Below are 22,267 nucleotides of genomic sequence, written 5' to 3'. Positions count from 1 at the left end.
TTTTGATCCCAAGATCAGAACCAGACAGACACTGCCAGTGGTTAGTATAAATCTGTGATATTTTCCCCTTTATTTTGTACATATTGTTTTTTAAAGGATCCTGAAAGAGAACTTGGAACCTGGGAAACAGACCCCAGGGCACTGAAGCTCCTGAGGAAGTGACCTTCAGACATGTATTTTTTGTCTCTTTTGTTTAAGACTGTCTGGAAGGAAACCATTTTGTAGTGAAAGTTTTTCTTTTGCCTTAGAAGCACGATTCTCATTCAGGGACTTTGGGGTAGGTGTATGAATAGGAAAAACAGGGGTGGAGGGAAAGCTGCCAAGGTCCAGTCAGGAATTTTTAAGTTGGCCACCAAGCGTGAAGTTAAGCTTCTGGGAAAGGAGGATGAGTTGAGGTTGTCAATTTCTCCAAGAAATCTCCCCTGCCCTCCCTCCCTTACTACCCCAACAACACCCCCGCCCCCGAGCATTCTCTGGATGTTTCTTAGATAAGGTCAGTGCCTCAGGCTGCTGCAGGGGCACCCTGGTGCAGGTACTGCCCCTGAGGGCAAAAATCCACAGGGTTTTGTTGTTCTTTTTTTTTTTCCATTTTAAAATGGTTGACTAAACTGAACAGAGAATATTCTGTGACACAAGTTCATATTTCACTGTCCATAAATAAAAGTTTTATTGGAACATAGTCACATTCATTTACACGTTGCCTGTGGCTGCTTTTGTGCTACAACAGAAGAGTTGAATAGCTGTGACAATAGTCACTGTGGCCTCCAAAGCCTAACATATTATCAGACCCTTTCCTTAGGGGCTTCCCAGGTGGTGCAATGGTAAAGAATCCAACTGCCAGTGCAGGAGACGCAGGTTTGATCCCTGTATGGAGAAGATCCCCTGGAATGAAAATGGCGACCCACTCCAGTGTTCTTCCCTGGAGAATCCCATGGACAGAGGAGCCTGGTGGGCTACAGTCCAGGGGGGTGGCATAAGAGTTGGTCACGACTGAGCGACTCAGCATGCACGCCTGCAAAGGCCCTTGGGCTCATAGGATACAGATGTAGGTGGTTTAATTGGTAAAGGAAATAACCTCAGCAGCAGGATGAATTTGAGCATACTCTGGGAGATAATGGAGGACATGAGGAGCCTGGTGTGCTACAGTCCACGGGATTGCAAAGTGTCAGACACGACTTAGCAACTGAACAGCAACACAGCAGAGACTTGAGGAAACGGTGCAACTCAAGATGGAATTGTCAGTCCCAGAGCTGATCTGCAGTCTTCCCATGGGGGGCGCCCTAGAGCTCAAATAGTGACGCTGTTCTCTATGTGGCTGGGTTTTAGGTATTCATAGGGCAGGTCAAGTTGCTCATTGCGGGCTGTAATTTCCCTTTCCAGGTTTTCCAGATCTGTTTGGAACTGATTTAGTACAGACTTGGCCTTGGAGTCTGAGAAATACTTTTCTTTGTGATGCCCCAGAGGCACCTAAGAAAGAACAAAGTCAGTTTTGAGTTCAAAGGCAGACACACCTAGAGCCTTGCCCTACTCTGCTGTTCCTTTCCAACTGTCATTTCCATTTCCCCAGAGTCCTCTCTTACCATGTCTGGCTGGCGGCGACCCAGATGCCATGTGATGGCCATTTGAAGACAGGCTTGTCGGACATCAGGTAGTGAGCCCATCACTGTGGCCATTGTCACATCTTCCTTGGTGGTGGGTGGGGGCATCCGCATTGTGCATGGGGCATTAGGGACCCAGGCATACCAGTCCAGCTGGGGGAAGAAACTGCAACCCTAGGATCCTAGTACTTAGGGTTTGAACCCCCATCTCTCCCATGGGCATCCCAAGTCCAGACACTTGCCTTCAGGGATCTGGGCTTTCAGCGCTCCATACCTGGCCCTGGTTGATGGCCCCATGCTGAGCAGTGCACGTGAAGACACACATGGTAAGGAAATGGCAGAGTTGATTCTGGGACTGGAAGGAGACAGGGAAACCTGGGCAGAAAAGGAATAGGATTTAGAGGCTACAGTCTGAGAGGAGAGAAATAAAGGCTGATGTCTTCAGATGTCTACATTTTGGAATTGATAGATGTTTGTTTAGTTCATTTGTTCAAATATATTTGCATCAGACGTGGGCTTCAACTCAGACTCAAGTAATACAGTTGGGTTACTTAACCTGTCTGAACCTCAATTTCTTGACCTGTAAAATGTGATACCTACTTTATTAATCACCTGGTACTGAACGAGTCTTCCAATAAGCAATTATTGTTATTTTGGAAGGGTGGGGGGTGCTGAAAAGGTTTGAGTGATCAGAAACCCTTTGCCTCAAGAAGTGGTTGAGAATTTAGGGATGTTTTCTTCTGTTTGCAGACAGGGAATTGCAGGTGTCTAATTTATAATGTCAAAGATAAGTGAAGTTATAGATTTACAATGTCACAGGCAAGAGAGGCTTTCTGCAGTTATGTTCAAGCCACTCCTGTCAGTTAAGGTGAATAAATGCAATCACACCCTTTAAAAAAAAAAAGACTAAAGAGATTAAACTGCTTGTAGAGCTTTCCTGGTGGCTCAGTGATAAAGAATCCTCCTGCTGATGCAGATGTGGGTTCATGGATTCAGTTCACTGGGTGGGGAAGATCCCATGGTGGAGGAAATGACAACCCACTCCAGTGTCCTTGCCTGGGAAATCCCATGGACAGAGGAGCATGGTGAGCTACAGTCTAGGCCATCTCATAAGAGTTGGACATGACTGAGTGGCTAAACAAACAACAGGACTGTGGTAATTGGGAAAAGGCAGAGGCTGACCTTGAACTCGGGTTCATAACTGCTAATCTCAGGTTTGTTTTTATTTTAGCACGTTTTTCTTAAAAAGTCTGCTGAGAAAATGAGGCAAAGGTGAGCTGTGAGAATTGAGGGAGAGTGGATGAAGAAAGAATGAGAAGCACTTATTGGAGGCTAAAGTTGACATGTGGATGTTTATTTTTATTTTCCAAATGTAGATGCTGGTTGGGGAAAAGATGGCCAAAGAGAGGAGGAGGTGTCTCCTGGGAGCCTGTGGAGCCCAGGGGACAGACTCAGATGTACTAGAGAAAGTTTGGTCCTGGAAGGGGGGTGGTGCAGCCACTGATGCCCCAGAGGGATGCTCCCTCTTGAGGGCAAGTGTTAGGTAGTGCTCACGGCACCCCAAGAGGCTGGCCATAGCGGCTCCCCAGTAAATATCTGTAGTTGCCCCACAGAGGTAGAGATGTAAGTGTGAAATCTTACTTACAGAGATGTAAGTGGGACAGGGATGGAAGGAAGATTTGGAGCAGGCCATGCTGGCCTGTGTGTGTTAGAGAGAGGAGGAAGCCAGGAAGAGCAGAGAAAGGCTGCTTCTTCCCCAGAGGGTAGAATGCCAGTAGGGGTGCTGAAGGCAGTAACTTGATTGTGTGGGAGGCTGGATTGGCCAAACCGACATGAGCCACAAGGTGGCACTGACTTCAGGGTTGATCCAAAGCTTGTAGAGCATTGTGTTTACACCTAGAATGACCCTGCACAGTGGTCATTTTGCATGCAGTGAGCCTGGACTTCTCTGTGTGTGCTGGACAGTGGGAGGCAGGAGAAGAAGAGGGAAAACAGAAGGGGTCATCGTGGACTTTGGTGGAAAACTCTTCCTATTTATATTCTCAGGAAGGAATAGACAGCCACGAGATGAGAACGTGAGCCCCAGCAGGGCCTGGGAAGATCCCCCACTGTTCTGGGGGGTGCCATGCTGTGGCAGGTTAGGGAGGGAGGTGAAAGTGAAGGATGATGGCCAGGGTCTCTGAGGAGGCTGATCCTTGGGCATTGGGAATTGTCCTGAGTCTTAGGAGGTGGGAATGGTATTCAGATGTTTGAAGTGTGGAGGGCAGGGGATGTGATGAATGGTTGGGGTTCTGAACTCAGACTCTGCTCTGGGCAGAGTGTCTGAGGAGCTCCCATCTCTGGGAGGGATCTCACCTCGCTCCTGGGCCTGGCACAGCCCCACCTCAGTGATCTCCCGACACCAGGCCTGCAGCTCAGGGTCCCCTTTTACAACGTCATCCCCGTGGTAGAAGAGGTGGACGATCCCCTCCACATACCTGCCCCCGGGAGAAAGGAGGTGAGCTCCTTAAGAGGGGAAGGCTCTGACTTCTGACCTCTACACTTTTCCATGGTCTCTGGCCAGATGACTCTTGCTATGTCTGAGTATAGGGTCTTCTAGGTCTGCCTTTTGGGTCACTCCTAGCTGTTTCTACAAACTAGCCTAGAGAGGAAGGACACGTGGGTCCTTAGTTCTAGGCATTCCCAGACATTGTTGAAAGCCTTTCTTCCTAACAAAACCACTGATTTGTCCAGATCCCTCAGCCTTTGCATCCACAGCCTTCCCAATCTATGCTCTGTCCCCAGTCTGCTCCTCAGACCCCACCCACTGACTCCTCACTCTTCCTCATCTCTCCCCAGGATCCCTTCCCCTGCTTCTCCTGTCTGGACCTTCTTGTTTTCATGTTCCTTTTGCCCCATGCTGACCTTGGGACCAGAGCCCCACTTGCCTTCTCCCCACCTCAACCCCCCAACTCATTTCGACTTCCCCCTCACCCACCGGGCAGTGATTTCCCAGAGCCGTAAAGCATCGCAGGCATAGAGAGCACCCGGGGTTCCCAGCAGGCGGCGATCAGCCAGATCGTCAAGAGGACAGAGGGAGCGGTAGGTCAGCTGAGCCAGGGCCCGGCGGAGCAAGTGCACATGGCCCCCTCCACCGGTGCTCACTGCCTGGGACGAGAGAGATGCAAGGCCTTGAGGAACAAGCCAGTGCACAGTATATAAGGGGTTTTCAGATGTGGGGTTTTCACATTTAAAGACATGGATATAAAGGGCTCATAGGTTTAAGGGTCAGGACATTCATCCGGGTTGGTCTGGGATCTTGAAAGCGGCAAGAGATGGTAGAAAGTCAGACAATGATGCAGCCCTACTCACTTTATCAAATATGCCTCCGTCTGAGATGAGCTGAGTCCGTGCCCTGGTGTTGATTTCCATCGTGTAGCGGATGTGTGGCATCAGGAGCTGGGATGGGGGAAACCAGGGGGTTGATTATGAGGGACATGCTCATGCCCTTCCTTGTAGGCAGCATGATGGCCTTCTCTTCTCTTGACTCTTTCCTCCCTTGACAGGCTGGTCTGTTCCTGTTTCACACCATCTCATGATCCTGTCACCTCTGTGAGTCATCATTCTCTCCAGCCACACTGACCTGGGTTTCACTTCAGCAGTCACTTTATATTTGTCCAAGGTACAGGAAGGGTCCTTAAGTGTTGACCTTTCTCATCTCCTATTCTCATGTGACAACAGCGGGTGATTATAGGGTCTTTTGTCTCAGGAGGCTGTAGTGATGCTTACATGAGTGAGGCCCTTGGGTTGCAGCTGTTATCTATCTTGATGATTTCCACCTGGAGTGTAGGTGGTCTTTGAGAATCAGCCCCTTTTGATTTGCTTTTACTTTTTTTCTTTCCCCCTTTGGCTGTGTGGCATGTGGGATCTTAGTTCCCTGACCAGGGATCAAATCTGCAGCCCCTGCATTGTAAGCATGGAGTCTTAACCACTGGACCACCAGGGTCCCTAATTTGCTTTTTTTTTTTTTTTAATACTACACATTTATTAAAAAGGTCAAAAGTTTAAAGAGACTGAACATATTGGCAAGGATATGGAAGCTTTGGAAGTCCCACACTCTTCTGGTAGGAATACAAAAGAAGACAACCATTTTAAATCATAGTATGTGCTGATGTGCTCAGTCACTTAGTCATGTCTCTTTTCAACCCCATGGACCGTAGCCCAACTGGCTCCTCTTTCCATGGGATTTTCCAGGCAAGAATACTGGAGTGGGTTTGCCATTTCCTACTCCAGGGCTGATTTGCTTTTATACTCTGTCATCTTCACAGCTTAAATTAGTCTCTCTACTCATTTCCAAAGTCACACCTCCATCCCCTGGTTGCTTCATTGTCAGGTTTTGAGGGGTAGAGTTGGGTACCTTCAGTGAGGAGGAGCCATACTGTGCCACCTGTGTAAGCAGCAGAGGTGAAGTGAAAGTTGCTCAGTCATGTCTGACTTTTTGCGACCACACAGACTATACAGTCCATAGAATTCTCCAGGCCAGAATACTAGAGTGGGTCCGCTGTTCCCTTCTGCACGGATCTTTCCAACCCAGGGATCGAACCCAGGTCTCCTGCAATGCAGGCGGATTCTTTCCCAGCTGAGCCACCAGGGCAGCAGAGAGGCTGTCATCAAGTCTCCTCCCACCCCAAATTAGGCAGACTCCCTTTATTTTGCAAGCTTTTCAAGAAATAGCTTTTCCTTAGCTATTAAAAAAGGCCATCTGATCTTCCATGCATTTCTTTTTATCTCAGACTATTTTGTTTTCATTTCCACCCAGTTTATGTACAGATTTCACAAAGGGTTGATATTTATCTAAGTAGTTGCTGCTGGAGACAGAATGAGCCAGAGAGTACTATGGGGTCAGAAGGCCAAAACAGCTCACATTGGACTGAAACTTCAGGAAAGTTCATGAAAGTTGCTGAGTGTCATAGAAAGCCCAACATCCACTTGAGAGGAGAAGCCTGAGGACAAACAACTCTTAATAATAATAATAATCAGGACCTCCTTGATGGTCCAGTGGTTAACAATCCGCCTGCCAATTCAGGGGACACTGGTTCGATTCCTGGTCCAAGAACTAAGATTCTACATGCCAGGGGGACAACTACGCCATATGCCAACTACTGAGCCCGAGCTCTAGAGCCCACAAGCTGCAACTACTGAAGCCCACTTGCCCTAGAGCCCGTTCTCCACAAGAAGAGAAGCCACTGCAGTGAGAAGCCCACGCACCATAACTAGAAAGTAGCCCCCACTCATCACAACTAGAGAAAACCTGCACACAGCAATGAAGACCCAGCACAGCCCCACCCCCATAAAGGTAATAATAATAAAAATTGCAAGAACTAATTTTTTTCTAGCTTTTAGCCTGTGTCATGCTATTAGGTCATTTTATCCTTTAGCAGCCTCACGATGGTGTTCCTTTCGTCCCCTTTTAGACATGAGGACACTGAGCTCACACCTGTACAAGGTTAGGACTCAGGATTCAGGCCTTGGCAGTCTGAATCCAGAGCCTGCACAGATCACCTCTGGGACATTGGTCGGCTTGGCTCTCCTGTGTGCTGATAACAATGCACCTCTTTGACATGATGTTGCTCTGGGAGTGGAGACAGGTGGGCACAGGGCTCAACTCGTAAAGGGGATATTTTCAGTGTGAAAAGAGGCTTACCTATCCAAGGTGAGCAGAAGATAGTGGTGCAGGAGCACCATGAGATGAGTAAAATCCAAGATTCTGCTCATCACACTGGACTCCATCTTGTCGGTGCCACCCCAGCCTCCCGAGAGGTCACAGCTACTGCTGGCAGGCCCCTGGCTGAAGTACAGTTCAGTCCTCTTCCCTGCCAGGCGCTCACCTGTGTGTCCTGCCAACACTTCTGATTCCATGGACCTCAAACTGAATCTCATCCTTGCTTCCCAGCTGGCTTCTTTCCTGGCTTTCCTGTTTCTGACAGTTGCTCTGGTTCATTTGCTTGTTTCATGTGTATATGTTCATATGCAGTTTCATCCCTTTTGCCTTGTTCCCTATATCTAAAATGTCATCAAGATTTTGAGAACATTTTTAGGCAAGCATGAGCCTTATGTTGCTGCTGTCAGCTGAGCAGTCGATGCTGAGCTCACTCTTTTATAAAATTACAGGATTTCTAGGTCAGTCTGCCACACCCACCCTTGGGCTCCTGAGTGTTGTAGAAGCTTAGACCTCTGACTTTTCTGTCTCTGGTCTGATACCCAGGCTTGCTATAGCTACTGTTCCTTCTCTTCCAAGTCTGATGATTATTATTTTTTTAGCGGAGCCATGTGGCATGTGGGGTCTTAATTCCCAGACCAGGGAATTGAACCTGTACCCCTTGCAGTGGAAATGTGGTGTCTTAACCAGTGGACGGCCAGGGAAGTCCTTGATTTTTTTTTTTTTTTAATTCTTGTCACCACCTTGCCAACACATGTCTTTCTCCATTTCTCTCTTGGGCTGGGATAAGCACCCTGTTGGGCCGCTCTCCTCGCCTCTTGGTCTGTTCCTACTTAGCACTCTCAGTTGGGGTGGAACATTCTCCATCAATATTTTAGTGTTTACCAGCTGTCTCGTGATTTCAAATTCTAGGTCCAGGTATTGTTCTCTGGGTAGTTCTTATGGGCACCACATGTCTTTCTGGCTAAACTGTAAATCTGCTAAGGCAGGAACGAGGCTTTTGTTTTTACTGGCAATATTCTGGCTATACTCTCGGCCCATTGCTAGATTGTCAGGTCTGAGAATTTCAGAGGGTTCCTTTGTAATATGTCCTGAAGAAATGTTAAGTGACTCAATTAAAACACAAGTCTCAAAATATTGATACAGTCTTTCTTCCTTCTGTTCTCCCTTCTTTTACAAAGTGATAAAATTTTTTTGCTGCTATAATATCATATGATGGGGCTTCCCAGGTGGTGCTAGTGATAAAGAACCTGCATGCCAGTGCAGGAGATGTAAAAGTCCTTGTTCGATCCTTGGTTCAGGAAAATCCCCCAGAGGAGGGCATGGCAGCCCACTCCAGTATTCTTGACCGGAGAATCCCATGGACAAGGAGCCTGGCAGCCTACAGTCCATAGGGCTGCAAAGAGTTAGAAATGACTGAAGCAGCTTAGCATGCACATATGCAGTATCATATGATATTGCTCTTTCCTTTCTCTGGGGTCTGAATGAAGTAGGACGTGGAGGGTAGAGGTGGTACCTTAAAGACAGGGTGCAGCCCTGGGAGGCACCTCATGGTGGCCACAGCGATGACCTCAGCCAGCAGATGGGTGTTGAGCAGATGGTATTGGAGCTGATGCAGTTGGAAATCTGAATTTCGGACCCAGGTCTTTGCCAGGAGCCAGGCGAGTGGAGGATCTGAGGGCAGGAACAGTGGTGGGGTCGGGGAGATGGGGCTGGGAGGCTGGATCTGGGAAAAAGAAATTAAGCCTTCATTGAATTCCCACTTTATGTGTGACCTTATGGTCAGCCATCTTGGGGAAGCAGATGAGTAAGTATGATTATTGCCAACCAGGAGGTTGTAATCTAGGGGATTAGGAGGAGGAAGAATGAGACCTCTTCCACCCTGCCTCTCACTGCTGTGGCACCGAGCACCCATCATGGTATTTGGGGTGAATGCGGGGGGTCTGAAGAAGGGAGTCCAGTGAGGAGGTCCTGATGGTGGTTTGGGAGAAATGTGATGGGGGTCTGAGTTATGGTGGGGGATTGAAGGGGAAGCTAGGTATATGAGATAATTGACAGGGTTTGTTAAACAGACTATTGAGAACAGTGGGAGAAAAGAGAGTGGACTGAGGGATTAATTAGTGACTCTTAAAATGTGTTCCCAGTCTTGAAGCATCCATGTCACTTTGGAACTTAGAAAATTAAATTCTCAGTCTCCATCCCAGACGGACTGAATCAGAAAATCTCAGGCTGGGACCCAGCAAACTGTTTTTAACAAGCCCTCTAGGTCATTCAGAGGCACACTGCAGTTCGAGAACCACTGGGTATAGGATGAGAACTCCAAAAGGCCATTATGACTCTTGAACAAGTCCTTCCAGTTGGGCGAGTCAGGAAAAACCAGGCTGTAAGCAGAGTGACATGAGGACAGGTCTCACTGTGTGAGAATGGAGCTTGGGAGCCAAGAACCAGGGGGCTGGGTCCTCAGGTGCAGAGGTGGAGGTGAACAGCAGCAGAGTTGGGAGGAGGTGCCTGGGGCATCTCACCTGGATGACCATGGGTAGCAGCTTCCCACTGGGATCCATCTTAAGCATGACGAGGGGGGCAGCCAGGTACTGCTTCTCTCCTCTGATCATGTTGGCTGGAATTCCGTCCAGGAGGATGAAATCAGCCTCAAATAGGGAACCGTTCTGGGGAAAGGAGGAATGTATCCATCCTTTGAGTTTAAAGTCTAACCCGAGAGGATGGGGGCAAAGGGGGAAGACATTTCAAGACATTTATCTTGATTCTTGCCATCATCCTGTGTCTGTTATGGAGTCTTATTGGCCAAACCAGAGCATCTGGCCTGATTCCTCTCAATTTAAGTGACAAACAGCCTAGTGAAAGTAGGTGTCTTGTGCAGGTCAGATTTCAGAACAGGCCTGCCCAGTCCAGTGTGCACGCTGGCCCCTTGTCCAGATGGCCAGGCCCCTACCCCACCATCCTGCAGTGATCTGCTCCCTGTGTTCAGCTATCACCAGCTCAGCAAACACTCTCACTTCCTCTCCAAAACTTACCTCCTCTGTCAGGGACTCTGCAGAGGTTGCCCTGCCAGCACTGCTGCATAGTCCAGTGCACCCATGTCCATGACATGCTCACATCTGGCCTCGCTCATCATCCTCATATGCTGCTCCCCTCCTCCAAACCCAAGTAACCTCCACAGTTCTCCCCCCTGATGGCACATTTTCCATCTTTCTTCCTCCCTTTGAACACTGGTGTCCGGGGCACTGACATCAACCAGGAGACATTGTCCCTCGTAACACCACTGGCCCTGTCTGTGCCCTGGGGATCCATCCTTTTTCTCCTCCATGCTGGGAGCTCCTCAGAGTTTTCCCTAAATACTCTATCACCTCTAGTTTTTTCCAGCACTGGAGTCTGGACCAAGGGTTACCACAGCCTCCCTTCCTCAACTCATCTTTGGTCCCTCCCCTTCACCACTTCTCGCTGCACTGCCAAGGCGAGAACAGTGCAGGGTGGGAGGAATACCTGGAGTTCTCTCTCTAGCTGGGCCTGTAGCTCCTCCATCCCCGAGGGCAGCACCAGCCGGGAGGGCAGAGAGATGCAGCGTCTCAACAGCATGGGGTTGGCGCCATTGAGGAACTGGTAGCCAAACAACTCATCGTCCCGCCAGCGCTGGTGAACTTTCTCTGTGGTGTCGGGGTGGAGTGGAGTGGAGGAGGAGGTTTACACAGTCGGGATGTCCCTCTTCCAGGCCCTACCCCAGCAATGTAGGCATGTGACCACCCCATATCCAGTTCCTATCTTTTCATCTTGGGGCCTCTAAGAAATGACCCAGCACAATATAGTCTCATCTGCGGAACATTTATGAGGGACTGTGGAGTGTGAAGGTCGGGACATCAAAAGAGGCCATCAACAGGTTATAGAGACCTGGGGAACCACTGACCAGCCAGGGGGCTCTTCTGGCCCCAGAAGATGAGATCAAAATCCTCCAGACTGGTCCAGGAGCTCAGGAGGGTGTAAACACGTTTGAGGACCATCTCCAGAGCCCTAGGACAGCAATCAAGGCGTGAACCCACTCGCCCATCCCTCACCCCGTCACCATCTACCACCATTTTTTAGATCTCGGGCCCTTTCACCACTCTGATCTCCAGGCCTGTTCTCACCCTGCCTTCAGTGTCCACTCAAAGTCCAGCCTCTTCTCCTCGTGGAATCTCATATTTGCAGGTAGATCGTCCTCACAGCCTGCAGCTATTGTCAGCGGTAACCCTTCCTTCCAGGTGGCCCAGCTAGGAAATGGGGACAAGGCTTCAGGAAGGGTGCCCGGGTCAGTAGTGGGGGTGGGGCCAGGAAAGGGGGGTACCGCTGAGAGGCCCTGTGGGTGGGTGGTCACCGGTATATCTGACGTCTTTCTTTCAGCTCCTCCTCTCGATGTCTCTGGAACACGTCCAATGCATTGTTTCCTGCCAGGCGGGCTGTGGAGATGTTAAGACAATTAGCCACAGTCTGTATGGTCCTGGGCTCTCCCCTGCTTGTCCTCATCTTCCTTTTCAGCAGTCATGGGCCCTGTGTTCAGTTCTGCTTTGTTGCTTTTATCTCTGGCCTTGCATCCATCAGTCCATTGATTTCTGAGACACATTTACCTTGTCATTGCCAGCTGTGTACTCTGGGTTCTGTTAATCTCAACCCTCATCTCTTTTCTTGAGACAGTCTCATGTTTGACATCTTTTCTTGTCCGTTAACTTGCCTTTCCCCACTTGATCCTGTTTCATCAGTATCTATTGTTGGAAAAATCACTGTAATTAAAGTGATAAAATCTTGTGAATCCCTTGCAGAGTCCAGACTCTGCAAGTCCATTGCAAGGGGCATGGGTTCAACCCCTGGTTGGGGAACTAAAGTTCCACATGCTGAGCAGTGCAGCCAAAAAAAAAAAAAAGTGATAAAGTCTTAGTCACCCGTGTGCCCTTACCTGTTTTCTACTATATATTGCCTTGGTTAATTTCACATGTGCTGAACCTCACCTACCACATCTCAGCCATCTTTAGAAAGCTATGAGGAACAGCTCTTTGCTTTCTTTCTCTGACTTCACTCTGCTGAGACCCTCAGAGTCTGTTATCACCTTGTTCTTGCTCTTAGCTGCATGTATACTCAGCAGTATCAAAGTGATGTCTTTCTATCCTTACTTGCCCTGGCCTGCGTTTTTCTCCGTGATCATCTCTCTTACTATTTCCTGTGGTAACAGATTCTGTATTGGCTGTCCTCATTCACCCCCACCTGCTGTCAGTGTGTACTCTGTCCCTCATGGTTTGCTTCCGTGTTTTTCCAACCAAACCAGCTCTCCAAGTCACATTGTTTAATATTTCCCATAGCTGTCTCCTCTCAGGGGTGCCTCCATCCGCTATTCCACATGCTACCTGTACCTACCCTGCCCCAACGTGTTCCTCATCCCATACAGATCTCCTTTCTGCTTTTACTTGGGCGCTTCTGTTTCCCATCATTGCTGCGACTCCCATCCCCTGCCCTCATCTTCCTGGAGGGTGGAATCTACACGTGAATTTATGTCCCTGTCCAGCTCCACTTGAAGCTTTTTTTTCTCTTCTGTATATAAATTTGGTATTTTATAACTTTCTGGTGTTCTGCCTTCTCCACACTTAACTTGCTGAACGCTCACTTTCCTCAAGGCCCTCTGACCTTCCTCAGCTCCCCCCACCCACCCTTTTCCATCTGTTCTCCAGGACGTACACCCCTCCTCCAGACACTGCCCCTCACCAGTGGCCTCTGGCAGGCACAGCACGCCGTCACCCTGCACCCAGCGGTAGCACGGGAACGCGGCCTCCTCGTAGGCTCCAGGGCCCCGCACCGTGATGCGGTCGCAGAACCACGCGTCGTCCACCAGGGAGTGGTGTTTGCGCAACTTCACGAACTGCAACGGCCCCAGGTCCTCCGGAACTTCGTGCTCAAACTCCTCCTTCTGTGGGACCAGAACCCAGAGACAGTAGCAGGCTCCAGGAAAGACCATTTTGCTGGGGTGGGTGGGGGGTAAGTAATGCGGCGGGGACAAGAGAGGAGGGGACGTTTGTGGCGCCCCGGCTGGCAAGGCCTCCAAATACAGCATTCCTCGTTCTGCCTCCGGACGCTTGCGCGTGGGTCTCATCCCTATCACACCGGCGGAATGAGGGAGCCCGGCTCGTGGCCCGCAGTGTCTTGAATTGATGTCTGAGCATCAGCACCTCAATCGGCCCTTTAACTGAGCTCCCCCCGCGCCCTCCTTACTAGGAGCATCCCGCTTGACTTCAGATCCTATACTGACACTGACACGGGTCATTGGAAGAAGGAGTTGGAAGCTGTGAGGACCGGGGCCGTCGGGGAGGGAAAAGGGTGTGCGCCCTGCCTGGACCCTGGCTCCCGAACCTCTTCAGGCCCAGGCACCGGCGTCCCAACACCTGAAAGCCCCAGCTGACACGGTCCTGCCGTCGTTTACCCCCTATCCCGCCCTCTCGCCGGCCTCCCGCGTCCCGGCTCGCCCGCTGACCTGGCCCCGCGCCGGCCGCAGCTGCAGCTCCAGCTCCGTTTCCCCGCGAGCCCCGACCAGCCACAGCTGCACGCGGTTGTGCGAGCCGGCGAAGAGCGAGGCCCCGGTGGCCACGAGGATGCGGTAGCGGCCCATGGCCGCCCCGGCTGCTGAAGCGAGGGGAACCGGGTCCGTGCGCGCTTCTCGAGGCCGCCCGGGGCCGCCGGCAGGTGTCGAGGCGCCTCAGGGCCGGACCCGGGCCTTTAAAGATGGGCCCGCGTCCCCGCCCTCCTCACCACATTCAGGCGTTCTCAGTCTCCGCCCCAGACTAGCCCGAACCTGCGAGCCGCCGCAGAGTCGGCTGTGGGGAAGAGCCGCGCCTCCCGGCCCGAGCGCCGCTGCGAGGGAGATAAAGGGGCCCTGGCCTGGGGGAAGCCGAGAAGACGGATGTGCCCGGGTTTCTCCTCCTCTCGAGGAGGTCAGGGGCCTCGGGGTTGAAGGGAGCAGGACGAGGACACTCCCCGAGGTCGCCGGGACTTTTGGGGAGCTCGGAGGAAGAGGGAGCATGTCGGTTTTCCAAACGGAGGAGGAAGTCCCTGCTTTTGTGGGCTGGGACCTGGGGAAGACCGTGGGCCGAGCCCTGGAAGGTCGACCTGGGTGGCTGCCCTGGGACATTCCTGAAGAGTGGGCTTCTCTGGACCCATTGCAACCTAGTCAGCCTTCAGTTTCTGATTGCTGCCTGATCTGAGCGCAGTCCTTCAAAAAATGACCAGAGTTTCCCCAGGTTGCCTAAAACTTGGAAAAGTAACGGCCGAGAGACTCGCTCCTCACCCCACCCCCAACCTCGTATCAAACATGTCTGGGTTAGGACCCCCCCCCCGCAAACATACACGTAAGATACTGCATGCTATGCATGTTAAGTCGCTTCAGTCTTGTCCAACTCTTTGGGACCCTATGGACTATATAGCCCACCAGGCTCCTCTGTCCCAGGGATTCTCCAGGCAAGAATACTGAAGCAGGTTGCCATTTTCTTCTTCAGGGGGTCTTCCGGACCCAGGGATCGAACCCGCATCACTTTATGTTTCCTGCATTGGCAGGTGGGTTCTTTACCGCTAGCGCCACCTGCCAACCCCTTCAGATACTACTGCTGCTAAGTCGCTTCAGTCGTGACCGACTCTGTGCGACCCCATAGACGGCAGCCCACCAGGCTCCCCCATCCCTGGGATTCTCCAGGCAGGAACAGTGGAGTGGGTTGCCATTTCCTTCTCCAGTGCATGAAAGTGAAAAGTGAAAGTGAAGTCGCCGAGTCGTGTCTGACTCTTAGCGACCCCATGGACTGCAGCCCTCCAGGCTCCTCCATCCATGGGATTTTCCAGGCAAGAGTACTGGAGTGAGGTGCCATTGCCTTCTCCGTCAGATACTGAGGGAGGCCTAACTGAGGCAGGGCAATGAGAATTTCCTTTTGTCCTGTCTTCATAGTAGGTGCAGAGAATGTTAGGGACCCAGGTATGAGGGTGCAATGTGGAGCCACTTAGGGACCCAGCATCCTTGGGCGATTCCCATGGACTTTGTCCCTCCAGAATGAATGCAGCCTCTTTCTCTTCTATATGTTCCAGGTAAATTTTTATTCTGGCCTCACTGACCCTGGTGCTTGCTTTCCCCACAAGAATCCAATTTTCTCCTAAAAAAAAATCAGGTGTAAAGTTCCTATTAGTCATGAAGTTCTACTTCTTTCATCTTCCCCCTTGTCTTTTTCCCACTTTGAGCACACACCCCCACCCCCACTGTTTCCTGTGGCACTCAGGGCCAGAAACTGGGGAACCAGGGAGCGGTGGGACTTTGTCAGGAGGATGATTCAGGGCTCAGGCTTTAGCACCCACCCAGGAAGCCTCTTGCTGGTCCCTACCCAAGTCGTCTTGGCTCTAGTCTTTATAAGTATTTGGCTCACAGTGGACGTGTTTGGCAGCCTGGGCTAGGCAAGGGCAAGGTAAACCTGCTTTCTTGAGCCAGACCCTCAAAAATGACTTGACATGTTGGTCTTTGGTGGGCATGAGAGGGATTCCAGTCCTTCCTTCCAGGCTCCAGATCTTACAGAAGTGTCTGATCCTTAGTGGGTGCCCTTCCCCTTCTTATCTTCTGGGCCCACTCCCGCCTACTGCATCCTCAGTGCTCGGGGCTGGTGTCTGCTGGCCTCCAGTTTCCTCCAGTTTGGGGTGTCCTGTAAAATCCAAATAGTGTGGCTCACATTCCCCATCTTTTGTAGTAGCTGAACCTGGCCTTTCCACACGTGCCCTTTAAGTTTCACTTTTACCTAAAAAGAAAGTTTGCGTGATACTTCCAAGACTAGTCCATACTTCAACCTGCTTCTCTGCTGTTCCATGACACCTTTTCTGCCTGCTGGAGCATACTTTCAGAGGCAGGGTGGGGGTGGGAATGGATAATTAAGAACAGTAATCCAAGCTACTACATATGCTAATAAGTTAATATTTAAAACAGAACAATACCTGGCAGTAGTCTCCATATGTATTCATTGCTTTTATTCTATTACTTACATTCTGGAAACAGTTTTCAATTGAATGTCAGCATCAGTGTTTCTAGAACTTTCTCTGCCTCTCATCACCCCATACTCTTTTTCCACGTCCTTTCCATTTAGAGGTCTTACTCCTCAAAACCTTCTCATTTCTTTTTTTTTTTTCTTTTTCAGCTCATGCATTATATTGGGAAATATAATAAAAAACAAGATTTCCCAACCCAGGAAAAGCTCTCCACAAAGGCAGTGCAGGAAAGAAAATAGTTTTATACTTGAATAAGCATTACCAAAATGTGATGTGCGTCACAGGCCATCTGCTAAGAGATTGTAAAGATAAAGTAATCCCGTCCTGTTATAGTGCCAAACAGATGCAGCCTTTACACATGTTCTCAAGATAAACAGTAACTAGTTCTCAAGAAAGAGGCTTGAGAGCACCATTTGTCACACACTGTTCATCCTAACTTTACCTGGTGATTGGTGATCCTTGGTGTTATTAATAAGGTTAATCACAGGAAAACCAATATCCTCATATCTGTATGACAGGAGGTAGTTTTGCATCTCAGAGCAAGGTGCTCACCTCAGTTAGGGTCCTACCTTCTCACAGAAACTGGGAGGTAGGGGGTGCTGTCTTTCCTTATTTTTCCATTTCAAAGAGATGACTGCCAGGGCCTTGGGAGAGAGACACTCCTGGGTCATAAAGCTGCAAGAGGCTAGTTTAGCTTCTAAAAAGATTCCCACACATTTCAAAGAGACAGAGAAAGAACTTACAAGTTTTCTAACATTAATGCTCTAAGGAAGGGATTGGAGATACTTCCCTGGTGAGTCCAGTGGCTATGACTCCACATTCCCAATGCAGGGAGTCCGGGTTCCATCCCTGGTCAGGGAACTAGACCCCACATGCCACAGCTAAGAGGTCTCATGCTGCAGCTGAACAGCCCACATGCAGCAGCGAAGGTCAAAAATTTGCCTGTGCCTCAACTAAGACCTGACGCAGCCACATAAATAAATAGTAAAAGAAAAGAAAGGGTTGGAAGAAGTCTCTTATTTTCAACAGGGAGAATTAAGCTTCTTATTTTAAAATGTTTGCTGGTCTTTACAGTTACCATTTGTTCTTCTGTTTACCACAGGAAGGACAAGGGGCTGGGTTTTGCAGTAGGGAAGCCCATATATGCACCCCAAAGCTGAACTCTCCTCTTCTTCCAGATCCCCAGGGCCCTGTTTTCTGTCTCATTTTCCCACCACCTCTCTTTGCAGAAAACCTTAGCTTCTTGATCAAAGCTTCTCTCACTAGATACTTCCCCAGGGACTGTGGGCGAGGGGGATGGACCTTGCATTTCATAGCCAAAAAGTCTTGTTTAAGTGTTCTGAACACAAGAGCAATTTGATCCCCTTCTTTTCTCCTGTACCAGTGTGGCTTAGACTTCAGTTGGCTAGAGGGTCACCCCACTGTCCCCACTCCATGAATGTTTGGAGCCCATATATGGCACAGGACTACAGAAGTTTGTGTTTATTCCTTGAGGACAAATTGGACATACAAACACAGCATTATAAACTGTGTAACTTTAAACTAAACATAGGCTCTGACTTGAGGGTAGACTTTATATCACATATTTTTCCAGTTAGTAATTTGAGTACCCCTCCCCAGTGTTTAGGAAGCCCAGCACCCCCCTCTCTGAGTGTGGTACTCACTTCTGTTCTTGTTCACTGGTGGCACTAGGGAAACGTTGTTCCTGCACCATCTGATGGGTCATTTCTAGTGCTGCATGGGCCTGCTGCAGAGTTCACAACAGTGACCCACACTTGGGCTTCCCAGCTCTTAGCTCACGCAGGGTCTCCCAGCATGACTGTGGTGCCGGGGCCAGGGTCAGGACCATGTCCAGCCTCAACCCCATAAACCTTGAGTCTTGATGCTGAGCCTGGTCATTTGACCAGATGACTTTGCTCACAGGGGCTTCCCTTTGGAGAACTTTAGGGTTCTTTCCTGCCAGTGGATCTCTGTTGGAACCTTCTCAACTTTCAGAGAGAACTTCATTCATATCAAACAATGTGAAAAAGAATTCAGTCTCAATCTCTTTTTTTCCAGGTAGAGTCTTGGTCCTTGAGGCATATTTGGCCCCTCGTCCTCATCCACCAGCTCTGCCTACGAAGGGAGTGTTGGGATGGGGCTAAGAGGGAAGAGCCTTTGTGGGACCTCAAAAGGGTGCTGGTGAGGGGATGCTCAAGGCTCAGAGGAGAGTCAAAGAAGGTTTGCTCCCAGGGAGCTATGTCCATTCAGAGAGAAGAAAGCTGTCAAATTCTTGGCCCCTTGCCACCTGTCCCCACCACCTCTGCTGCCTTGATTTCAACAAGTATCCCCAAGTCAAGTCCAAAGAGAGTCTGCTCAGGTTTCTGTGGGTTGCATAGAATCATCTTCAATCATGAATACACTTCTAGGAGTGACTGGTTCTTGTTGTTTAAAAAATCTGTGCCATTCTGTATACTTCTTCCTCACTTAAGAGCTCTAGCTCATGGACATCTCTGTGGTTCAGTAGTTATACCTTGGACTCATTCTTTCTCTTTTGGCCAGGCCATTGGCACGTGGGATCTGAATTCCCTGACCAGGGATTGAACCCATACCCCGCTGCAGTGGAATTATATAGTCCTAACCACTGGACGCCGAAGAATTGATGCTTTTGAACTGTGGTGTTGGAGAAGACTCTTGAGAGTCCCTTGTACTGCAAGGAGATCCAACCAGTCCATTCTAAAGGAGATTAATCCTGGGTGTTCATTGGAAGGACTGATGCTAAAGCTGAAACTGCAATACTTTGGCCACCTCATGCAACGAGTTGACTCACTGGAAAAGACTCTGATGCTAGGAAAGGTTGGGGACGGGAGGAGAAGGGGATGACAGAGAATGAGATGGCTGGATGGCATCACCGACTCGATGGACATGAGTTTGAGTGAACTCCGGGAGTTGGTGATGGACAGGGAGGCCTGGAGTGCTGTGATTCATGGGGTCACGGAGAGTCGGACATGACTGAGTGACTGAACTGAACTGAACTGAACTGAACCACTGGACAACCAGGGAACTCCTTGGACTTTTTCTTTTAACAGCTGCATGGTGCTCCACGTTGGTTTTAACCATTCCTCTGCCAGTGATCATTCAGTTTACACTTTTTAGACATATGATGAATGTTACAGAGAGCATGTTTGCATTTATATCCTTAACTGAACGGAACTGAACTGAATACTTGGTGGCTTTATTTCTATGGGTTAAAGTTAAAGAAAAGGTACAAAGGGTGAAAGACCACCAAATATAAAAACAGGAACAAAATAAAATGAACAGATAAAAACCGTCAACAAAATTAAGTGTCTTTTTTTGTCAGGCAGAAGAACCCACTAGAGAAGACATTAACTGAATTATTCATGGAGGAGCCTAAGTCGGGGATTTCTGACTGCTTGAAAGGGGCTATTCTTAATGTTTATGATGATTAAAAGTTGCAAGTTGTACCCTGGAGAGGCTGGAGAGAGTCCACAGGTTTGTACACAGTGGAGACAAGTCCTATTGTTCCAAGAGAGTCTTAAATTAGGATCATTAAGGATTAGGCAGATCAATGCTTCTCAATATTCACAACTGTTTAAAATCCAGCTGGTTAGAAAGAGTTGTGGTGAAACATAGTGTCCAGTTTTGCCATCTTTTAGACACATGCTGGTAAGTTTTCTTTGACATGGAGATTGCTGGGTGGAAGAGTATGTGTTGAGGTTGGGGGGCTTGGAGTTCATTTGTGATATTATGGAGAACAGGCTCAGTAGACAGAAGGAGACAGAATGCAGGTCAGAGTGTAGCATGCCCTTCAAGAAATAAGGCTGGGGGCTTCCCTGGTGGTCCAGTGGTTAAGACTCCCCATTTCATGGGGCATGGGTTCCATCCCTGGTCAGGGTACTAAATCCCTCATGCCACATAGCCAAAAACTAAAATAAAAATAAAATTTACTTATAATGTATTATCCTTAAAATTTTTTTTAAGTAGATCATCTAAAATTCTTAACAGTGTACTACAAGGCCTTTCATTTACACCCCATTTCAATTAAACCAGAATTTCTTGAAAGAAAGAGGGCCAGGCAGGGAACAGAGAGGGGGCCATGGCTGGAGGTGGGTGGAAAACTTGAGATGTGGAGGAACAAGAGTGTAAGTGATGAGGGGAAGACCCCGAGGGGAGAAATTAAATCCAGAAAGTGTGGGGAGGAACCGGCTACAGGCCATGCACTCTCATGGGTGGAGCCACAACATCACAGATTCTATAATGGCTTATGGCCCTTCAAAGGGCCACATGCATAAGCAGATACATGATGGTAAAGGCTTTGTAAGGGGGCAATCACAGAAAAAAGGTGGAGAAACATGACTTGAGAAGCAGTACTCACTGCTTCGTTGCTGATGTAAGAAAAATCAAAGATTGGAATCATCCAGAACATTATCCTGAGACTCCGTCTGGCAGAGGCTGATGTGAGCCCCTCCCTCATCCTTATCTCCCCAGCATCACTGGTGGAGCAGGCAGGGACCCACATTTGTATGTTACCAGTTAGCATTTTATGTAAACCTTGTATCAAGAAAGGCCTCTCAGAATCCCTTTCCACTAGATTTACATCTTGAAACTACTTGGATTTACTTGTTCTGACACTGGCTCTTCTCAACATTTCTGTAAATCCTGAGCCTTTCTCCAGCCCCCACTGCTTTTCTCTGTTCCTCAGGGATCCAGTCTCAAACCCTTGGACTCTCTTCTCAGGACTGAACTGCAATCCCAGACCCATGGCATCTCAGGCTTCTTACTCCATCTCGGAGAGACAAAGATTAAGGGACAAATGAGTTACGGGGTTCATCAGAGGATATAGGGAACACAGAAATTCCACTCCTTCTCTGGGATCCCTGCCAATACCCAAAACCAGCCTAAACTGGTTCTAATTCTACGTATTCAAATTTATTTTCTTTTTTAAAAAAATAATCTTATTATTTATTTTTGGCTGTGCTGGGTCTTCATTGCTTTTCTCTAATTGCAGCGCACTGGTTTCTCATTGCAGTAGCTTCTCTTGTTGCAAAACATGGGCTGTAGAACATGTGGGCTTCAGTGTTTGCAGCACCTGGGCTCAGTAGTTGCAGCTCCCGGGGTCTCGAGCATAGGCTTGCTCAGTAGTTGTGGCACACAGGTCTTGTTGATCCTCAGCATGTGGAATCTTCCCAGACCGAGGACTGAACCTGTGTCTCCTGCATTGGCAGGTGGATTCTTTACCACTGAGCCACCCGGAAAGCCCCAGATTCCTTAATCACACTGAATTCTAGATGATTTTCATGTCTTGTCCACTGCTGATGAATCTCTGCTCCACCCTGTGTTGGACCATGTTTAAAAGCGATCACTAACCCAAAGCTGTTTCTTATAACAGATGTGTACTAAAGGTTTGAAAAGGCAGTAACCTAGGTGAGGACTAGAGAGAGGCAAGAGAGGCACTTAGCTTGGGTGCTTTAAAACCCGGTAATCAAGATAAATAGTATTTTAATGAAATATTTGAAAAAAATCAAAATTAGTGCAAAAAATTAACAGTCAAAAAAATATCAAAAATTTAAATAAAGACAGGATCAGTTGAAAGACTTAACATTAGCTATCTCCATGTATTCTGAAAACTTTTTGCGATCATTTGTGCCACCAGAAATTTCTCTCTGATGAACTTGGGCCCCAGCTCATTAACCCAGGGATTAATGGAGGCTGTTTGCTTGCTTTTCATACAGATTTTCAGTCAGTCTTACTGTGTTCAGCCTTAACCTGCACCCCTGTCCTCAGGGATCACTGGAACTCTAATTTCTGAGCCTTTCTGGGGACCTGAACTGATTGTTCCACACATACCCTGGATCCATTTGAATTTTTAAAAAATCATCCATTATTTTATTTATTCTTTTATTTTTTTAATTGAACTTTAGTTGATGTACAA

General features: G+C 48.7%; 1 protein-coding gene and 1 long non-coding RNA gene across 11 annotated transcripts in view; one reads left to right on the top strand and one right to left on the bottom strand.

Annotated features, from left to right (window-relative positions):
* Window positions 1-22,267, top strand: part of LOC129542529 (uncharacterized) — a 116,649-nt gene that overhangs the window by 1,044 nt on the left and 93,338 nt on the right. For 2 of the 8 annotated variants that reach the window (XR_016035495.1, XR_016035492.1), the window contains 2 exons: window positions 1,568-1,648; window positions 5,144-8,451. This is a non-coding gene — a long non-coding RNA (uncharacterized LOC129542529). Of the gene's footprint in view, window positions 1-1,567; window positions 1,649-1,827; window positions 3,959-5,143; window positions 8,452-13,004; window positions 13,129-22,267 lie in introns of those variants that run through there. The other 6 variants (XR_016035493.1, XR_016035494.1, XR_008683081.2 and 3 more) reach the window with 6 other exon arrangements.
* Window positions 637-14,153, bottom strand: ALOX12 (arachidonate 12-lipoxygenase, 12S type). Of its 3 annotated transcripts, XM_055404887.2 has the most exons (14): window positions 13,802-14,153; window positions 13,039-13,240; window positions 11,663-11,744; window positions 11,436-11,558; window positions 11,216-11,319; window positions 10,798-10,958; window positions 9,819-9,962; window positions 8,813-9,022; window positions 4,950-5,036; window positions 4,576-4,745; window positions 3,954-4,075; window positions 1,873-1,973; window positions 1,581-1,751; window positions 637-1,467 (listed from the first exon to the last, which is right to left on the bottom strand). In XM_055404887.2, exons 1-14 carry the CDS (start codon window positions 13,934-13,936, stop codon window positions 1,288-1,290), a joined length of 1,992 nt encoding a protein of 663 aa, XP_055260862.2. In that variant the 5' UTR covers window positions 13,937-14,153; the 3' UTR covers window positions 637-1,287. The 3 variants fall into 3 exon arrangements, with proteins under 3 accessions (XP_055260862.2, XP_088684962.1, XP_055260871.2); XM_088828836.1 differs by lacking the exon at window positions 13,802-14,153 and having other exon boundaries at window positions 13,039-13,735; XM_055404896.2 differs by lacking the exons at window positions 1,581-1,751; window positions 13,802-14,153 and having other exon boundaries at window positions 13,039-13,735.

Source organism: Moschus berezovskii, chromosome 20, assembly GCF_049115385.1.
Source record: "Moschus berezovskii isolate FMDL1 chromosome 20, NW_MosBer_1.0, whole genome shotgun sequence".
NCBI lineage: Eukaryota > Metazoa > Chordata > Mammalia > Artiodactyla > Moschidae > Moschus > Moschus berezovskii.
Note: the sequence above shows the minus strand (reverse complement) of the source record. Positions and strands in the feature narration are given on the sequence as shown.